The sequence below is a fragment of the Bos taurus genome, chromosome 22, assembly GCF_002263795.3.
Source record: "Bos taurus isolate L1 Dominette 01449 registration number 42190680 breed Hereford chromosome 22, ARS-UCD2.0, whole genome shotgun sequence".
NCBI lineage: Eukaryota > Metazoa > Chordata > Mammalia > Artiodactyla > Bovidae > Bos > Bos taurus.
The window spans coordinates 13221127-13235697 of NC_037349.1; the positions used below are offsets into that span (position 1 = coordinate 13221127).

Sequence of the window (14571 nt, forward strand, 5' to 3'; positions counted from 1 at the left end):
TAGAGCTGCTACTGGACCTCATGACTTAATGAGTTAATAAAGAAATACATACAACACAAATCTGATTTTTAAAACATTTTTAAAATGCATTTCAACATAAAGATTTCTTTGCAATTTTTTAATTTATACATTAAAAAAAAAAAAAGATTCTGAGAATGTCCATCAGTTCACCAGACTGCAGAAAGGGTCCATGATTGAAAAAAAAAAAAGTGAAAACTAAGTAAGATGGCTAAGAGGGGAAGGTGGGGCAGATCCTTGGAGGCTGGGAAAAAGTCTGAACCAGTGATCAGAGAGCTGGAATGAGAGGGTGAAGGACAGGAGTGAACTCAATCCCCCAGGTGTCACTCATTTCCTGCCCAGACCCGGAACCTAGAACACGTGGTTTGGAACACGAGACCACTAAGTCAGATTTTTTAAGTGAATGGAAAATGGAAGTGGGGTGGAGGCAATTGTGAGGTGGAATATACTGGGCTGGTCCACTGAGTGGGCTTATGAGTCTAGAAAGAAAGAAGGGTCAAAGGGGTGGAAGGTGCTGCATGAAAGCTGGGGCATTCAGTGAGGTCTGGCACTGGAGTAGGTGCAGGAGGTTGGAGACTCGCAGTGAGCTACCACAGGGGAAGGATTTATTCATCTTCTGAGCCTCCACATCACCTGGAATCATGCACTGATCTAGGGTTTTTTTGTTTTTTGGTTTTTTTTGATCTAGGGTTTTAATGTCACCCATCTGGTTCTAAATTGCTTTTCTCCTTTATATATGAGACTCTAGAGCCATTGTCCCAAAGCACATTTGTCAATCTTCCTGAATGTCTTCCACAAAAGCATGTTAGAACGAGGTTTTTCAAGCCCAGAACACTTAATGCAAGGCACGACTTGCCCTATATGATACCACCCAGGCAAGTCTTGGATCTGGGACCAGAATCATAAAATTCAAGAAGAGGCAATTGGATTTCATAATGGTTAATTTTGTGTGTTAGCTTGACTGGATCTTCAAATGCTCAGCTGGTTAAACAAATACTGGCAGAATGGGGACAGTGTACTTTCTGCCTGACTGTTTTAGAGCTGGGACATTAGTCTTCTCCTATCTTCAGACATGGACTCAAACTGAAACATTGAAATTATACCATCAGCTCTCCTGGTTCTCAGGCCTTCAGCCTCAGACTAGAAGTACAGCATTGGTTCTCCTGGGTTTCTAGTTTGTCAAAAACAGCAGATCCTGGGACTTCTCAGCCTTCATAACCACATGAGCCAATTCCTCACAATAACTCCAACTCCATATATATATGTATATTTATATATTTATATATATATATATATATATATGCTCTAAATCATCCACATAAAAATGTTACATACCATAAGTTCAGAGAAAACTGTTTCTTTTGCTTTACTTAATTCATTAGAGCAGCAAAAGAACATTAAGAAACATGAGGTGATGAATTACAGTGGGATTTAAGTTTGGTTCTAACAGTGAAGGTGAGGACTGCTTTAGAAGAGAGCAGGAATTAAGGTCATCTGGGGCATATGCTCACACACACACACACACACACACACACACACACACACCTGCTCCACTTCCTCCTTAACCACTCTTCATGACCTCTGGCAATTTGGCTTCCATCTTGAGGCTCCATTACTCCTGGTCATCTCTAGTCTCTGTCCAAACTCCAACCATTCCCATCCACTAATGATGTATATATCTCTAGCCTCAAGCTTTCAAAAATAATGGAATCATAGACAGATGCTAACTACTGTCTCCATTTCACAGGTAAAAAAAAAAAACAAACAAACAAAACACCAACAACCTGAGGATCCAGAAAGTCTAGAGATGTGTTCAGGGCCATCTACCTGCTGGTAATTAGAGCTGAGACTGAGAAGTCGGGTTTCCTAAATATTAGTTTAACACTCCTTTGGATAACCCAGTTGTCCCTCTGGTCTATGAGCAGCTATGAACTATCTCCAATTAGATATGCTTTGTTCAACTCGAAGACTTCAAGCTGCAACATGCAGTCAGAAAGACAGCAGTAGCTTATAAAAATGCTGAGTCTTAAATGGAAAACTGGGAGAAAGTATGTGTCACATAAGATAGTAAAAGGGTTAATATCCTCCATTTGTGAGACACCATCCTGTCCATTTGACTTATATTTATTGAAATCTTACTAGCTGCTTGACTGTGGTAGACACTAAGAATATCATGGTGAGTAAAAATGGCATGGTTTTTACTTGCATGGGATTTACCATCTAGTAGGCAGAGACAGACTCATCAGAAATCATTGTTGGGAAAGGCAGTCACACGCAGCTTCCTGCCTCCTGCCTGGAAGGGTTGCCCTGGGCCTGGAACACTTCCTTACAAAAAGAGAAAAAGCCCTACAGCCTGTACCAGCCATACTTCTTTGTTTTGGAACATCTTCCCCTGTTCCAGGTTTGATGTGTACTTTTTTTGTTCTGCTTGAGCATGTGGCTCAGGCATGTCCCCACCTTTTTGAATTTCAAACCCATATGCGGGAAGGGGTGTCCTTCACCTGCAGCAGAAAAGGGGTTCATGCACCATCTCCCTGTCTTACTCTGGGCTGTGGAGTGAGACCCGCTGACCACAGGGGATGGATGCTGGCTGTTGAAGCTGCTCTTGCTCTGTCTCTTTATGGGGGGGAAAGCGTTGTTCCATCCAGAGCCTGTGTAAGTTCCCTCTTTCTTGGTGACCCTGACACCTGCAAACCATGTGGTGGGTTGACACCCTGGTACTGCTGCTCCTGGTGGGAGGCAATACGTGTCACTTGCTCCACAACTACCATAATGAAACCACAGCGGAAGGAAAGAAAAGCCCACTGAGGGAGCATGTAACTGAAGGGTGGATGTGACTGAGCTGAGAATGAAAGTATAAACCAGAGTTAGTTAGGGAAAAATAAAAGAAGAGGCAGACACTACCCTGTCCCTTAGGCAAAGGCAAAGGAAATTATGTGCAACTGGCCTATGGCAGGAGGAAATATATTTGAAAAACTGGAGACTTCCCTGGTGGGCCAATGGCTAAAACTCCACATTCCCAATGCAGCGGGTCCAGGTTCAATCCCTGGGCAGGGAACTAGATCCCACATGCCACAACTAAACATTTGCACACCGCAACTAAAGATCTCATATGCCACAACTAAGACCCTGCACAGCCAAATTAACAAATTTTAAAAATTCAAAGAAAGCTGGCGTGCCCTCGGGGCATAAAGTAAGAAGAAGGATGAGACTAAAAGAGTCAGAGAAAGGATGATTGGGACCAGACAGAGCAGGACCTTCTAGGTTATACTGAGGATTTGAGTCTGTATCGGTTGAGAAATGGCTGGCACAGAAGTGTCTGTTAAGGACAGGGCTGACACAGTGAGATTTGTCTTTTGAAAAGAGGAGGGTGGCAGCGATGGGAAAATGGATCAGAAAGGAAGAAAGTGAGACCACTGCCCACGTCCAGGAGAGAGACAAGGGTAGCTTAGACCAGTGGTTCTCAAACTGAGAAATTTCACCCCTTAGAAAACACTTGGCAATGTCTGGAGACATTTTTGGTGGTTCCACTATGTGTGGAGGGATGTCACTGGCATTTAGTGGGTGAAGATCAGGGATGTTACTAAATTATGATACACAGAACTGACCCCACAACAAAGGATTATCTGGCCTGAAATACAAATAGCGCCAAAGACCACGAAACCCTTGCTCAGACTGTGGTGGTGGTGAAGATAGAGTACATATTGCAGAGATAATTAAGAGGTTAATATCCACAGTAATTAGTGGCTGATTATGAGGAATGAGGCAAAGATTATCTAAGATAACCCTCAGGTTGCTGGCTTGCCCAAGTGGATGAGCAGGGGCATCCACTGAAATGAGAAAATTTTGGAGGCGGTGATGATCTGGTGGGGGAAGATAAGGAATTCAGCTTGAAGCCTCATAAACTGAGATGCCTTTTAAGACATCCAAAGAAGTCAAACCTCCAGTTCTCTAAGTTTACAGCTCAAGGGGGGAATCCTGAGCAGGAGACATGTTTTGGAGGGGCTTTTGTGAATAGAAGGTGTGGGCATGGATGAGATTACCTAAGAAGAGAGGACAGAGCGAGGAGAAAAGAGGGCCCAGGACTACTTGTTGAGAAACTCCTGGGAGAAGAGCACAAACTAGCAAAAAGCTTTGAGGAGGTGGGAACAAACCAGGGCATGTCACATCCCAGAAGCTTCAGAAAGGCCTGTTTCCCCCACAGCTTCTCCAACATGGAGTATCATAGATCTTTTTTGATGGTGGTGTTATAGTCACTAGTTTGTTGTATGTTTAGATTTCATATATAAGTGATATCAAACAGTGCTTTGTTTCTCTCTGACTTATTTCACTAACCACAATGCTCTCCAAGTCCATCCATGTTGCTGCAAATGGCAAAATTTTGTTCTTTTTATGGGTAATATTATACACACACACATACACATCACAGTTTCCTTAACCATTCATCTGCCGATGGACACTGAGGTAGCTTCCATATCTTGGTTATTATAAGTAGTGCTGCTATGAACATTGGGCTGCATGTATCCTTTCCAGCTTAGGGGAACTGCTGCATCTTATGGTAGCTTTATGTTTAGCTTTTTTGAAGAATCTCCATACTGTTTTCCACAGTAGCTTTACCAGTTTACCTTCCTATCAACAATGTATGAGGGCTCCCCTTTCTCCACATCCTCACCAACATTTGTTTTTGTGCTCTTTTTGACAATAGTCATTCACAGATAGTTTTAGCTTTGCTATTGCTTGGTTTAAAAAGTCCAATTTAAAGATATCAAAGTTTTAGGCCCAGGAAACTCTTCTCAGCTGCTGGGAAACCCTAGGGGATGTTAAGGTCAGTTATTCATCCCTTCGAGCCAGTGTTGACCCCAGGTCTAGGGGCAGCGTCAGCAGCTGTTTGTGGGTTTATGACCCCCTGGGTGCAGAGAGTCCTTCATCTTTCAGTCCTAAGCCTTGAGTTTCATCGACGCACCGCTTTCAATGAAAAGAAGCCTTGCAATTCAGCAAGTATTTACTGAATGCCCCACTCTAGACTCTGTACAAATCCTGTTCAACAGTCCATGTCCATCAGACTTAGGGTGAATGACTGGTGCCCTTGCATGCTTGTGTGTGTGCGCACCCACATACACACACCCAGCTTGGGACCCTCCTCTTTGGGCTCAAAAGTCTCAAAAAACAAGGGCACTGTTCTCTGAAGGCCCTTTTGTCTCGTGAAGGGTTTGGCCCTACCTGCACAGGACAGAAAACCAGTGGCATACAGGCCTAGCTCCCAAGGACATAGTCGAGGTCTCAGCAACTCCTTTCAAAAATTCAGGAGCCACAAAGAGGGATGATTCAACAGAAGCCTGCTTATTATGCATCTTGCTGGGATCATTCCAAGAGTCCTTGGGGTCACTCAGAGGGGCCACAAGGCGGCCTGCTGGTGCATTAAAAACAGACTCCTGGGGCATGTGAATGGCTGCATCTTTGTCACTTTTCCTATTTGGCCTCTTCTAAGAAGTGCTTGGACTGAATTTTGGCCTATAAAAATGCAGTGAAGGAGAGCATTGCTCAGTAACTAGTGAGAATGTCCCTGGGCATAGTGAAGGCAGTTCTGCTAAGCTAAGAGGGACTTCCCTGGTGGCTCCGACGGTAAAGCGTCTGTCTACAATGCGGGAGACCCAGGTTCGATCCCTGGGTTGGGAAGATCCCCTGGAGAAGGCAATGGCAATCCATTCCAGTACTATTGCCTGGAAAATCCCATGTGCAGAGAGGAGCCTGGTAGGCTACAGTCCATGGGGTCGCAAAGAGTCGGACACGACTGAGCGACTTCACTCACTCACTCAAGAGGGAAGGACTCAAGAGGGAAGGATTCTGTACTACTTTGCTCTCCTGGTCCAAGTGACCCAGGGACCAGTCTGCTTACCTGTCTCACCCCCAACATTACAGGTGTTTACAGGTGTCCTCGACGTCACGGAAAGATGGAGCACACCCACAGAGTGCCTAGTCTCTACCCTGCCCTGACCCCACTTCCCCTCTACTGAGGCTTGGGGTAACAGTGAAGGAAACTAACAGATAAGTCAAAAGGCTCTTGGCTTTGACATCAAAGAGGGCAGCATGTAGAAGACATCACCCCCGCCCCACTTTCCCCAGGTAGGCCCTGGCGGGATCGCTAGTGAAGAGCCAAGGCCCCGCTGCGGTTCCCAAACCTCCCCGCCCCCATTCCGCATGATAGTGAACTGTAAGAGGGAAGGTGAAGAGGTGCTTGGCCAGGACCAGGGGGCGGGCCCAGGACACGGAAGCCCCGCCCCGCCCCGCCCCAGCCCCGCCTCCGCAGGAGCCCCTGGCGCTCTGTCTGCCGGCTAGCACTGCGGCAGCGCCAGTAGCCTTCCTCCGGTCGTCTGCGCACAGGTGAGGAGAGGACCCCGCGTCTGAGCCGCTGCAGAAGGAGTGGGAAGCTTCGTGGGGCTGAAATCTGGGAGGGAAGGAAACGGAATCGAATTCCTCAGGGGGCCGGAGGGAGGGACAGAAGTACGCGAGCCCCACGTCCTCGGGCCGTGGGGAGGTGATCCATGCGGCCCCCGGAGAGGTGGATGCGTCTTTAACCGAGCGCTTCTTCGGGTCCAAAGGAGCGCCGGGAGCTTGGATGCCTTGACTCTTGTGGGGATTCAGTCCAGAGTGGGGCCTCCTAGATCCTGGGGCGCTGGATGCCGGGGGCCCGACATCCTCTTGCAATGGTCGCCAGCCAGCAGCGACAGATACTCGTCCTGGATCTTGAAAGGGCGACCTCGGGCTCGCAAGCCGCGAACACACAAAGAAACCTCCCTTGCTGGCGTGCTTTGAAAAACAGCCCTGCCTCAGACTGTGAATGTTGATAATAGGTTGAAGATTTGTTCTGCCCCAGGAGGTGTGTACAGGTGGAAAAATCTGCAGGAGAAGCTCGACTTCTTAGAAAAATATTTTAATTTAAAATTTCAGCAAGTCCGTTCTTCCTTTTTGCATGGAGGGAGGTGGGGGTTGGCGAGAGATAACTCTAGAATATAAGCCCAGCTTTGGGTCTGCCTGGGAAGTTCTAGGTTCATCTGGCCCTCAGAAGGCTTTCCTTTGGAAAAAGTGAAGTGGGTTTGTGCTTTAACGCGGTGCAAGTTTTCGGAACTTAAGTCAGGGACCAAGTTCGCGCCGTCATTCTATGTTCTCTCACCTGCAGCTGGAAGGAGAGATGTTCACGGTGCTGACCCGCCAACCTTGTGAGCAAGCAGGTCAGTATCACTCAGCAGGCAGCGAGTATGATTTTGTCACATCACCCAAGAATCCCAGCTTCAGCCCACAGGCTCTTTCATCCACGTCCCCCAGCAAATGACGGTTTAACTTCTTTGGTGGGAGACTTAGTCTCCACCGGGCTTTCACCACCGGCATTCCACAGATAAAAGTAATTCTTTTCGTCAAAGCGACACAAAACCAGGACTAGCATGCTTGTTTCGCTTAAATGGTTTTTCCGGTTTGCATAATCCATTAATTTGGCCCTTGTGGTTTCCCTTACCCAGCTGTGTGTAAGGTCTGCTTTAGAATATTGTTGATTTTGTGATGACCTGTAAAGTACTTGGAGCTTGCCTCTCTCTCCATCCAAGTTACTGCTGGCCTCGCGCCTACTGCATCCCTTCCCCCTGCGCTCGCCCCCTCCCCCCGCCCCGCGCCCAACCCCCGCCCCCGTGGTCAGCGTTGTTACCACCTTTTACTGCAGGCACATGGGTAGAATTTGCACACATATGCACACACACATACACACACACTTCTGAGCTTGTCCTGCCTGCCTCTGGAGCACATTTTGCAGTTGCTCTGTGTGGAAGCCTAGAAGGGTCTGGCCTTTCCACTCTTGGGAGGTACCTGGTAATTACAGTGTTTGTCCAGCCCTAATGACAGCACAGCTCTAGGCTGCAGTTCCCTAAATGAATGAGACCTGGTCTAGTCCATTTTGGTCTACGATAGGCTTTTCTGCTGGAGCAAGGGTTTGCTTAAAGTAATCACAGCTTTTTACCTGAAAACTGCTGAAGCACAGAAGACTTAGGAGGCTAGGCTCGTGGCTGTGGTCAGGAGACTGCTTACGTATCACCCCCAGTTCCGCCCCATGGACAGATGTTCTTTAGTGGTGCCCCTAAACTGGTATTCAAAACACTTTGATAGTTTAACACATATACTGTTACATCACACATGCAAACTAACTTGTTACATTCCTTCCAAAGGACAAGTTTAACTTGGCAGATTAAACTTCTACCTTGTCTTGTATATAACTGACCTGGCATATGCACTGTTTAACAGTTGATGCAAAAATTTGCCTCTGTGGATAAAACGGTTTCTGTCTGGGTCATATCCTTTGATCTGGAATCACAGAAAAGTGAGCCAAGACCCCTTCAGAGGCCCTGAAGGTTAACTCCACAGTGGCTGGCCTCCTTTCAGGTGCTATGACAAACGATTCTGCAGTGAGTAACTTGGTGGACAAGTCATTTAACACACTTGGGACCAGTTCTGTGGAATAAATTGCCAGAAGTGGGATTGGGAGGCAGATGGTATACACACTTGCAATTTTTTTTTTCACACTTGCAATTTTGGTACATGCTGACAAATTCCCCTCCAGTTCACTCCCAGTGACAAGGTAGGAAAATTAAGGCACCTTGGACATCAGGATGTGTGTGTGGCAGTATTTATACTGCAGGGGAATCAGGTGAGGTAGTTAAGAGTTGGCTCTTCTGAGATATTGAGACCCACTGCATGACTGACCTCCCCAAGTAATGAGCACTGTGATGTGACTGGATATTGAGGCTGAATCTAACTCTATATGGTAGTAAATACATGCTCTTTTTTTTTCTTCCAAGAAAATAATCTCCTAGAAATAATGTAAAGAATAGCTTATGATGATCTAAAGGTAGATGTTCTAGAATAGGACAGGTTCTACCCTACTGCTGTTCAATAGAACTTTCTGTGATGATAGAAATGTTCTGTAATTACACTGTCCAATATGGTAGCCACTTTTGATTATTGAACACTTAGAAAGAGCCCAGTGGGCTGCCGTCTATAGGGTCACACAGAGTCGGACACGACTGACGTGACTTAGCAGCAGCAGCAGCAGCAGAAAGTGGCTAGTGCAACTGAGAAACTGAATTTTTAAATTTCATTTACTTTTAGTTAATTTAAATACTCGACTGGTGAGACATATTTGGATTCTCAGAATTCAGTGATCTTCCTGTTACGCTAGTATTTATCATAGTTCAGCCATTTGAGTGTCACCACTTAGGTTTATGCTATAATAGTTCTACCAAGACTATTATTTAGTCAATATTTTACTTTAATGTCTTTTTATCTTTAAAAATTTAGATATAAGTTATATATAGTGATAGGTAGTGATGGTGGTGGTGGTTTAGTCGCTCAGTCGTGTCCTACTCTTTGCAACCCCATGGACTGTAGCCCACCAGGCTCCTCTGTCCATGGGATTTCCCAGGCAAGAATACTGGGGTGGGTTGCCATGCCCTCTTCCAGGGGATCTTGCGACCCAGGGATTGAACTCGGGTCTCCTACTTTGCAGGTGGATTCTTTATGCTGGTAAATGCAGGAGACCCACGTTCGATTCCTGGGTCAGGAAAATCCCCTGGAAAAGGGATAGGTTACCCACACCAGTATTCTTGGGCTTCCCTTGTGGCTCAGACGGTAAAGAAGCTGCCTGCAATGTGGGAGACCTGGGTCTGACACGACTGAGTGACTTTCACTTCCTTCATATATAGTGAAATGGATAGATCTTAAGTTGTGTCCCTAAATTTGGTATTCTCGCCTTCTGGAAGGATTATGTTTTTAGAAAATGGACAATTTATAAGAATATTTTTTAAGGGAAATTGTATCTAAAGGAGCTGGTTTGCTGTGATTTTCAGTTTTTTTCCAAAGGACTTGGGAAAGTTTGATAAATTTTGAAAAATGAATAAACACATATACCCCACAATCCTATTTAGATATAAGAGCATTTTCATTTCCCTAGAAAGTGCCTGCCCCAAACCCCTGTGCAATTACTGTTCTGAATTCTATCACCCGCCTGTTTTAGAGCTTAACATAAATGCAATCATTTCAGAAAGTTTCTTTCCTTCTTTTCTTTTTTTTAAAATAAATATATTTGCTACTTTATTTATGAAATTTTCATTAGCCTGCACTGGTATGTTAGGCCCAAGTAAATATTTGCTCATAATCATCTAATTAGGAAATATTAGCTTAAATTTAATAAGTAGAAATAAGCCATTATGATACATTATATATTATCATATAATGCATATAATTATATAATTATCTTTACTTAGAGGCTATATATTTAGTTGAAGACAATTCATATGCTACATTTTTTTTTCTTTTGCATTTACATGTTATGATTAAAATATAAAATATAAATACCAGAGATTACATGACCCCTTTGGGAGGGAACATGTGGATTGGGGTCTAGTCACTCTTCATTTGTAAAGATGTCTATGTCTTTACTATAGACACAGGGAAAATGACTGAGATTGAATTCTTACTGGGCACTCACACATCTTAGGAATTCAGACACATTACCATTTGTTTGACAGTGTCACCACGTACTAAACTTTATAATCATTGACTGTATTTGAAATACAATAGGAATGTCTTCTTATTTATCTTAGATTATTTTTAATTGAAATATTATATCACCTGCTTTAATAGAAAACTCATAATTTTCAAATATACATTGAAATAAATGTTATTGGAAATCATCTCAGGGACAACCAGTAACATGCATAACACACTTTGGGAAATACCAGAGAGCTAGACTATGCACCGGAGAAGGCAATGGCACCCCACTCCAGTATTCTTGCCTGGAAAATCCCATGGACGGAGGAGCCTGGTGGGCTGCAGTCCATGGGGTCGCGAAGAGTCGGACACGACTGAGCAACTTCACTTTCACTTTCCACTTTCATGCATTAGAGAAGGAAATGGCAACCCACTCCAGTGTTCTTGCCTGGAGAATCCCAGGGATGGAGAAGCCTGGTAGGCTGCCGTCTATGGGGTCGCACAGAGTCGGACATGACTGAAGTGACTTAGCAGTAGCAGACTATGCACACTCTCCTTGCAAATGCTGTTTTATTCCACTCTTTGGAGGAAAGATACTCAAATGGGTATTTGAGCCCAGTTGTAGTTCTAAATGTTTGGGTCTCAAAAAAAGCCAGAGGAAGTGACTTATGCATGCAGCTAAGCACCCAGTTAAGCACCCAATTCACAGATTCTACGAAGAAGGGCAGGGCCCTGTTCCTGATTCCCCCTCATGTGTCTTCTGGGTTTCCTCATTTTAGGCCTCAAGGTCCTCTCCCGAACTCCAGCCATCATCGCCTTGGTGGTCTTGTTTTTGAGCATTGTGGTACTTATGGCTATCACACTCATCCAGACACACCAGAAAGAGGTCCTTTTTCCAGGACCAAAGGTAGGTGTGAAGGGGTTGGCACTGAAGGGAAGAAATGGGCTCTGACATCAGTGATTCTCAAGCTATGAGTTAGAAGGAAATTCTTGCCCTTCCTCACCTCCAGCTGGAGCCAGGGAAAGGTGGGGTAAGGCCCAGGGAGAAAGACTGGACATGCTAGGTTTGTGGTGTCTGAGGTGACAGATTGATAGTGGTGACACCTTCTCCTAGGATGATGTGGTCTTGCTTTGACTCCTGACTGTTGGAACCAAAGCCAGACTTTGTTGCCAAGAATTATGGATGGCTACCAAAGATTTACCAGCTTGTCAGTCTCCCCAGATGACCCAACCCTGCTCATGAGCGGAGACCAGGAAACTCAGGCTCTTCTTCTGGCCTAGCCTGGGTAAACAAAATCAAGGACCTGGAAAGTCTCCTTGATCTGTGCTGTGCTACCTCTCTTGAGTCTAGAAGTATGCCGTGGTCCCTCTGACTCCTCCCCCAACCGAAATTACTCAGGACCTTATGCTAAGTTCCAGAGACCTCTGTCAGCCCTTGATAAAAACCATCTGGTAGACAGAATTGTATGTAGCCCTCTGCCTTGGCTGTCAGGGTGACAGGAGGTGATCCCCTGAGGGACTGTCAAGTGAAAGGTGAAGAGAATCAGTGAGTCCTTCAATTATTTTGAGTAGAAGTCAGCAAACTTCCTCCACAAAGAGCCAGACAGTACATATTTCAGGTTTTGAGAACCATTTATAGTCTCTATTGCATAGCTTCTTTTCTTTTTCTCTTCTTATGACTCTTTAAAGCTATGAAAACCACTCTTAGATGGAGGGCCATAGGAACCATGTTATTTGAATCTCATTTAGTATTTATCTTTGACCTTGGGTCTTTTCTATATCTTCCTGCTGTTAGGGACTGTTCATAGGCTATATTTGATATAGAGGTTTTTAAAAGATAAAAAGAACCGTTTTTGCCTTGACTCTGTGGTTGAGTTTGATCTACCATCCAGAGTCCACTTTGCTAAAGGAATAGAGGAAAATCTGTTTCTTTCTTTCTGTCTGCCTTTAAATTAATTAATTAAATTTTTTCTGGCTGCAAAAAGAAGCTTGTGGGATCTTAATTCCCCAGCTAGGGCTCCAACCCAGGGTCCCAGCAGTAAGAATGCTGAGTCCTAACCACTGGACTGCCAGAGAATTTCCTAAAATCTTTTCTAGATAATGGAACTTTGTTCTTTTATATTTTACTTAAGAATCTCAGCCTCCCATGAATAACATGAATAAAAAAGAAAAAGAAAAGCCTCATGCAGCTGTCCAGTGGTGAGAGGAAAACAAATTATCTGGCTGTCCAAAGACATTAGCTAAGGCCTAGAGAAGCTGTTTTCCCAAGCTCCAGGCACTGCCTTCTTCTATAAACTGTATAAAATCAGGAGTGCAACTAGAGGAAATACCATCTCCTTACTCTTTGTAAATTGCTAGTCAGTTGAGTGAGCATTTTCCCCTGAATTATCTCACTGAAATCTTGTGCCAGCTATGGAAGATGGACAAACCCTGTCACCACCATTTTGCTCAGTGGATGGTGGGACCAGAACTGAAACCTGAACACTCCTTTGCCACCGCCAGGGCTCTCTTCATTTACTTCCAACTGTTCCTTGATCCTAGGTTCTGAACAGGGAGCCCAGGAGGAGATGCTGGCCTCTGATAGGAAAACATGTCCTCCTTTGCACAGGAAGGGAGGATGGGCACAGAGACAGGAAGGTGCTGAATTGCAGGAGTGACTTGGGGGGCAAGGAACCATTCTTAGACCCTAGTGCCACCCTGAGCGTGTGTGCTCAGTCGCTTTAGTCGTGTCTGACCCTGCCACCCTATGGGCCATACCCTGCCAGGCTCCTCTGTCCATGGGATTTCCCAGGCAAGAATACTGGAGAGGGGTTCCATTTCCTCCTTCAGGGGATCTTCCCAACCCAGAGACTGAACCCATGTCTCTCACATCTCCTGCATTGGCAGGCAGGTTCTTTACCACTAATGCCACCTGGGAAGCCCAGTACCGCCCCTAGACCCCATAAATCAAAGGAACCAGCCCTAGCTGCACTCCAGGTACACCTCTCTATGGGACAAGGGAATGTGCCCACCAAGGGCCATGCTTCCCCTTCTAGAACATGCTGGGGACCCCAGAACCCAGGGTCTGTGTGGGCCTTCCCCTGAGAGCAGACCTCGCCACTGATCTGAGGGGTGGCAAAGGGGCAGCTGCTTGCAGGGAGAGTAGACAGAGCATGGGTATAGTGTACAGTCTGAGCTAGCCCACCTTCTACAGTCAACATACAGGTGCATGAGGCTGTTCACACTGTGGATTTGCCTGTGGATGAGAAGAAGACAGGTGGGGCCGCCGGGGGGCAGGACAGGGCAGAAGTCTTCCTTCATAAAAAAGTGTCCCTTGGGCCCTTCAAATGCGAGGGATAGGCTGGTTAAGACAGTTGTTTGGGGAGATGAGAGGTAAGTTCAAACTGGAGGGACATGGAGGAGTTAGAAGACCTGAAGAGTAAACTGGGTAGAGAAAAGTGGGCCCCCGAGCAGTGTGGAGGGTGCTGTTGAAGGAGACCATGTTTAGTTCCACTGTTCAGAGGGGTTTCCCTAGTCAAAGATGCCTGTGCAAGACAGTTATCTGGGGGTGACCCCAGGAAGCACTGTTGGGGGTAGAAGTGAGACAGAAGGGAAGGGGCTTCTGTCCCAATGGAGGGGCTGATACCCAGCAGTTTACCACTGTGGGCAGCTGGGACTGCCCTGGGAGCCAGTGCAGAACTCACCTCAGGGATGAAATCTGTCCCAGGCATGCAGAACACCTGCCTCGGTCATCCGAGTCCAGGGCGTATTTCCACACCAGCTTCCATTAGTCATCGGTTGCAGGCTGCTCCCTGGGGGACATAAGCTCTCTAGTATTTCTGGCATAGTGTGAGCTTAGGTAGGCTGGGCCAAGGAGACAGCCTTCAGGCAGGTAGAAAGTGCATACATAAGTGGACATCACAGGGGTGAGGGAACCCTCAGTGACTGTCACCCCGTAGGTAAATTATTTTCATTCCAACTTTGAAAACGAGAAAACAGAGGAACAGAAAGGGCAAATAGCTTCCTGCGATTACACAGATTAGA

The 14571-nt window shown here is 45.7% G+C and overlaps 1 protein-coding gene across 2 annotated transcripts in view; it reads left to right on the forward strand.

The window, feature by feature from the left end:
- Window positions 1–6319: 6319 nt before the first annotated feature.
- The window catches only part of ENTPD3 (ectonucleoside triphosphate diphosphohydrolase 3), a 34463-nt gene continuing 26211 nt past the window's right edge, over window positions 6320–14571 (forward strand). The window contains exons 1-3 of one of the 2 annotated variants that reach the window (XM_005222394.5): window positions 6320–6399; window positions 7196–7247; window positions 11328–11455. In XM_005222394.5, the coding sequence (XP_005222451.2) occupies window positions 7208–7247; window positions 11328–11455 (168 nt within the window). In that variant the 5' untranslated portion in view covers window positions 6320–6399; window positions 7196–7207. The remainder of the gene's footprint in view (window positions 6400–7195; window positions 7248–11327; window positions 11456–14571) is intronic. The other variant, NM_001017935.1, reaches the window with a different exon arrangement.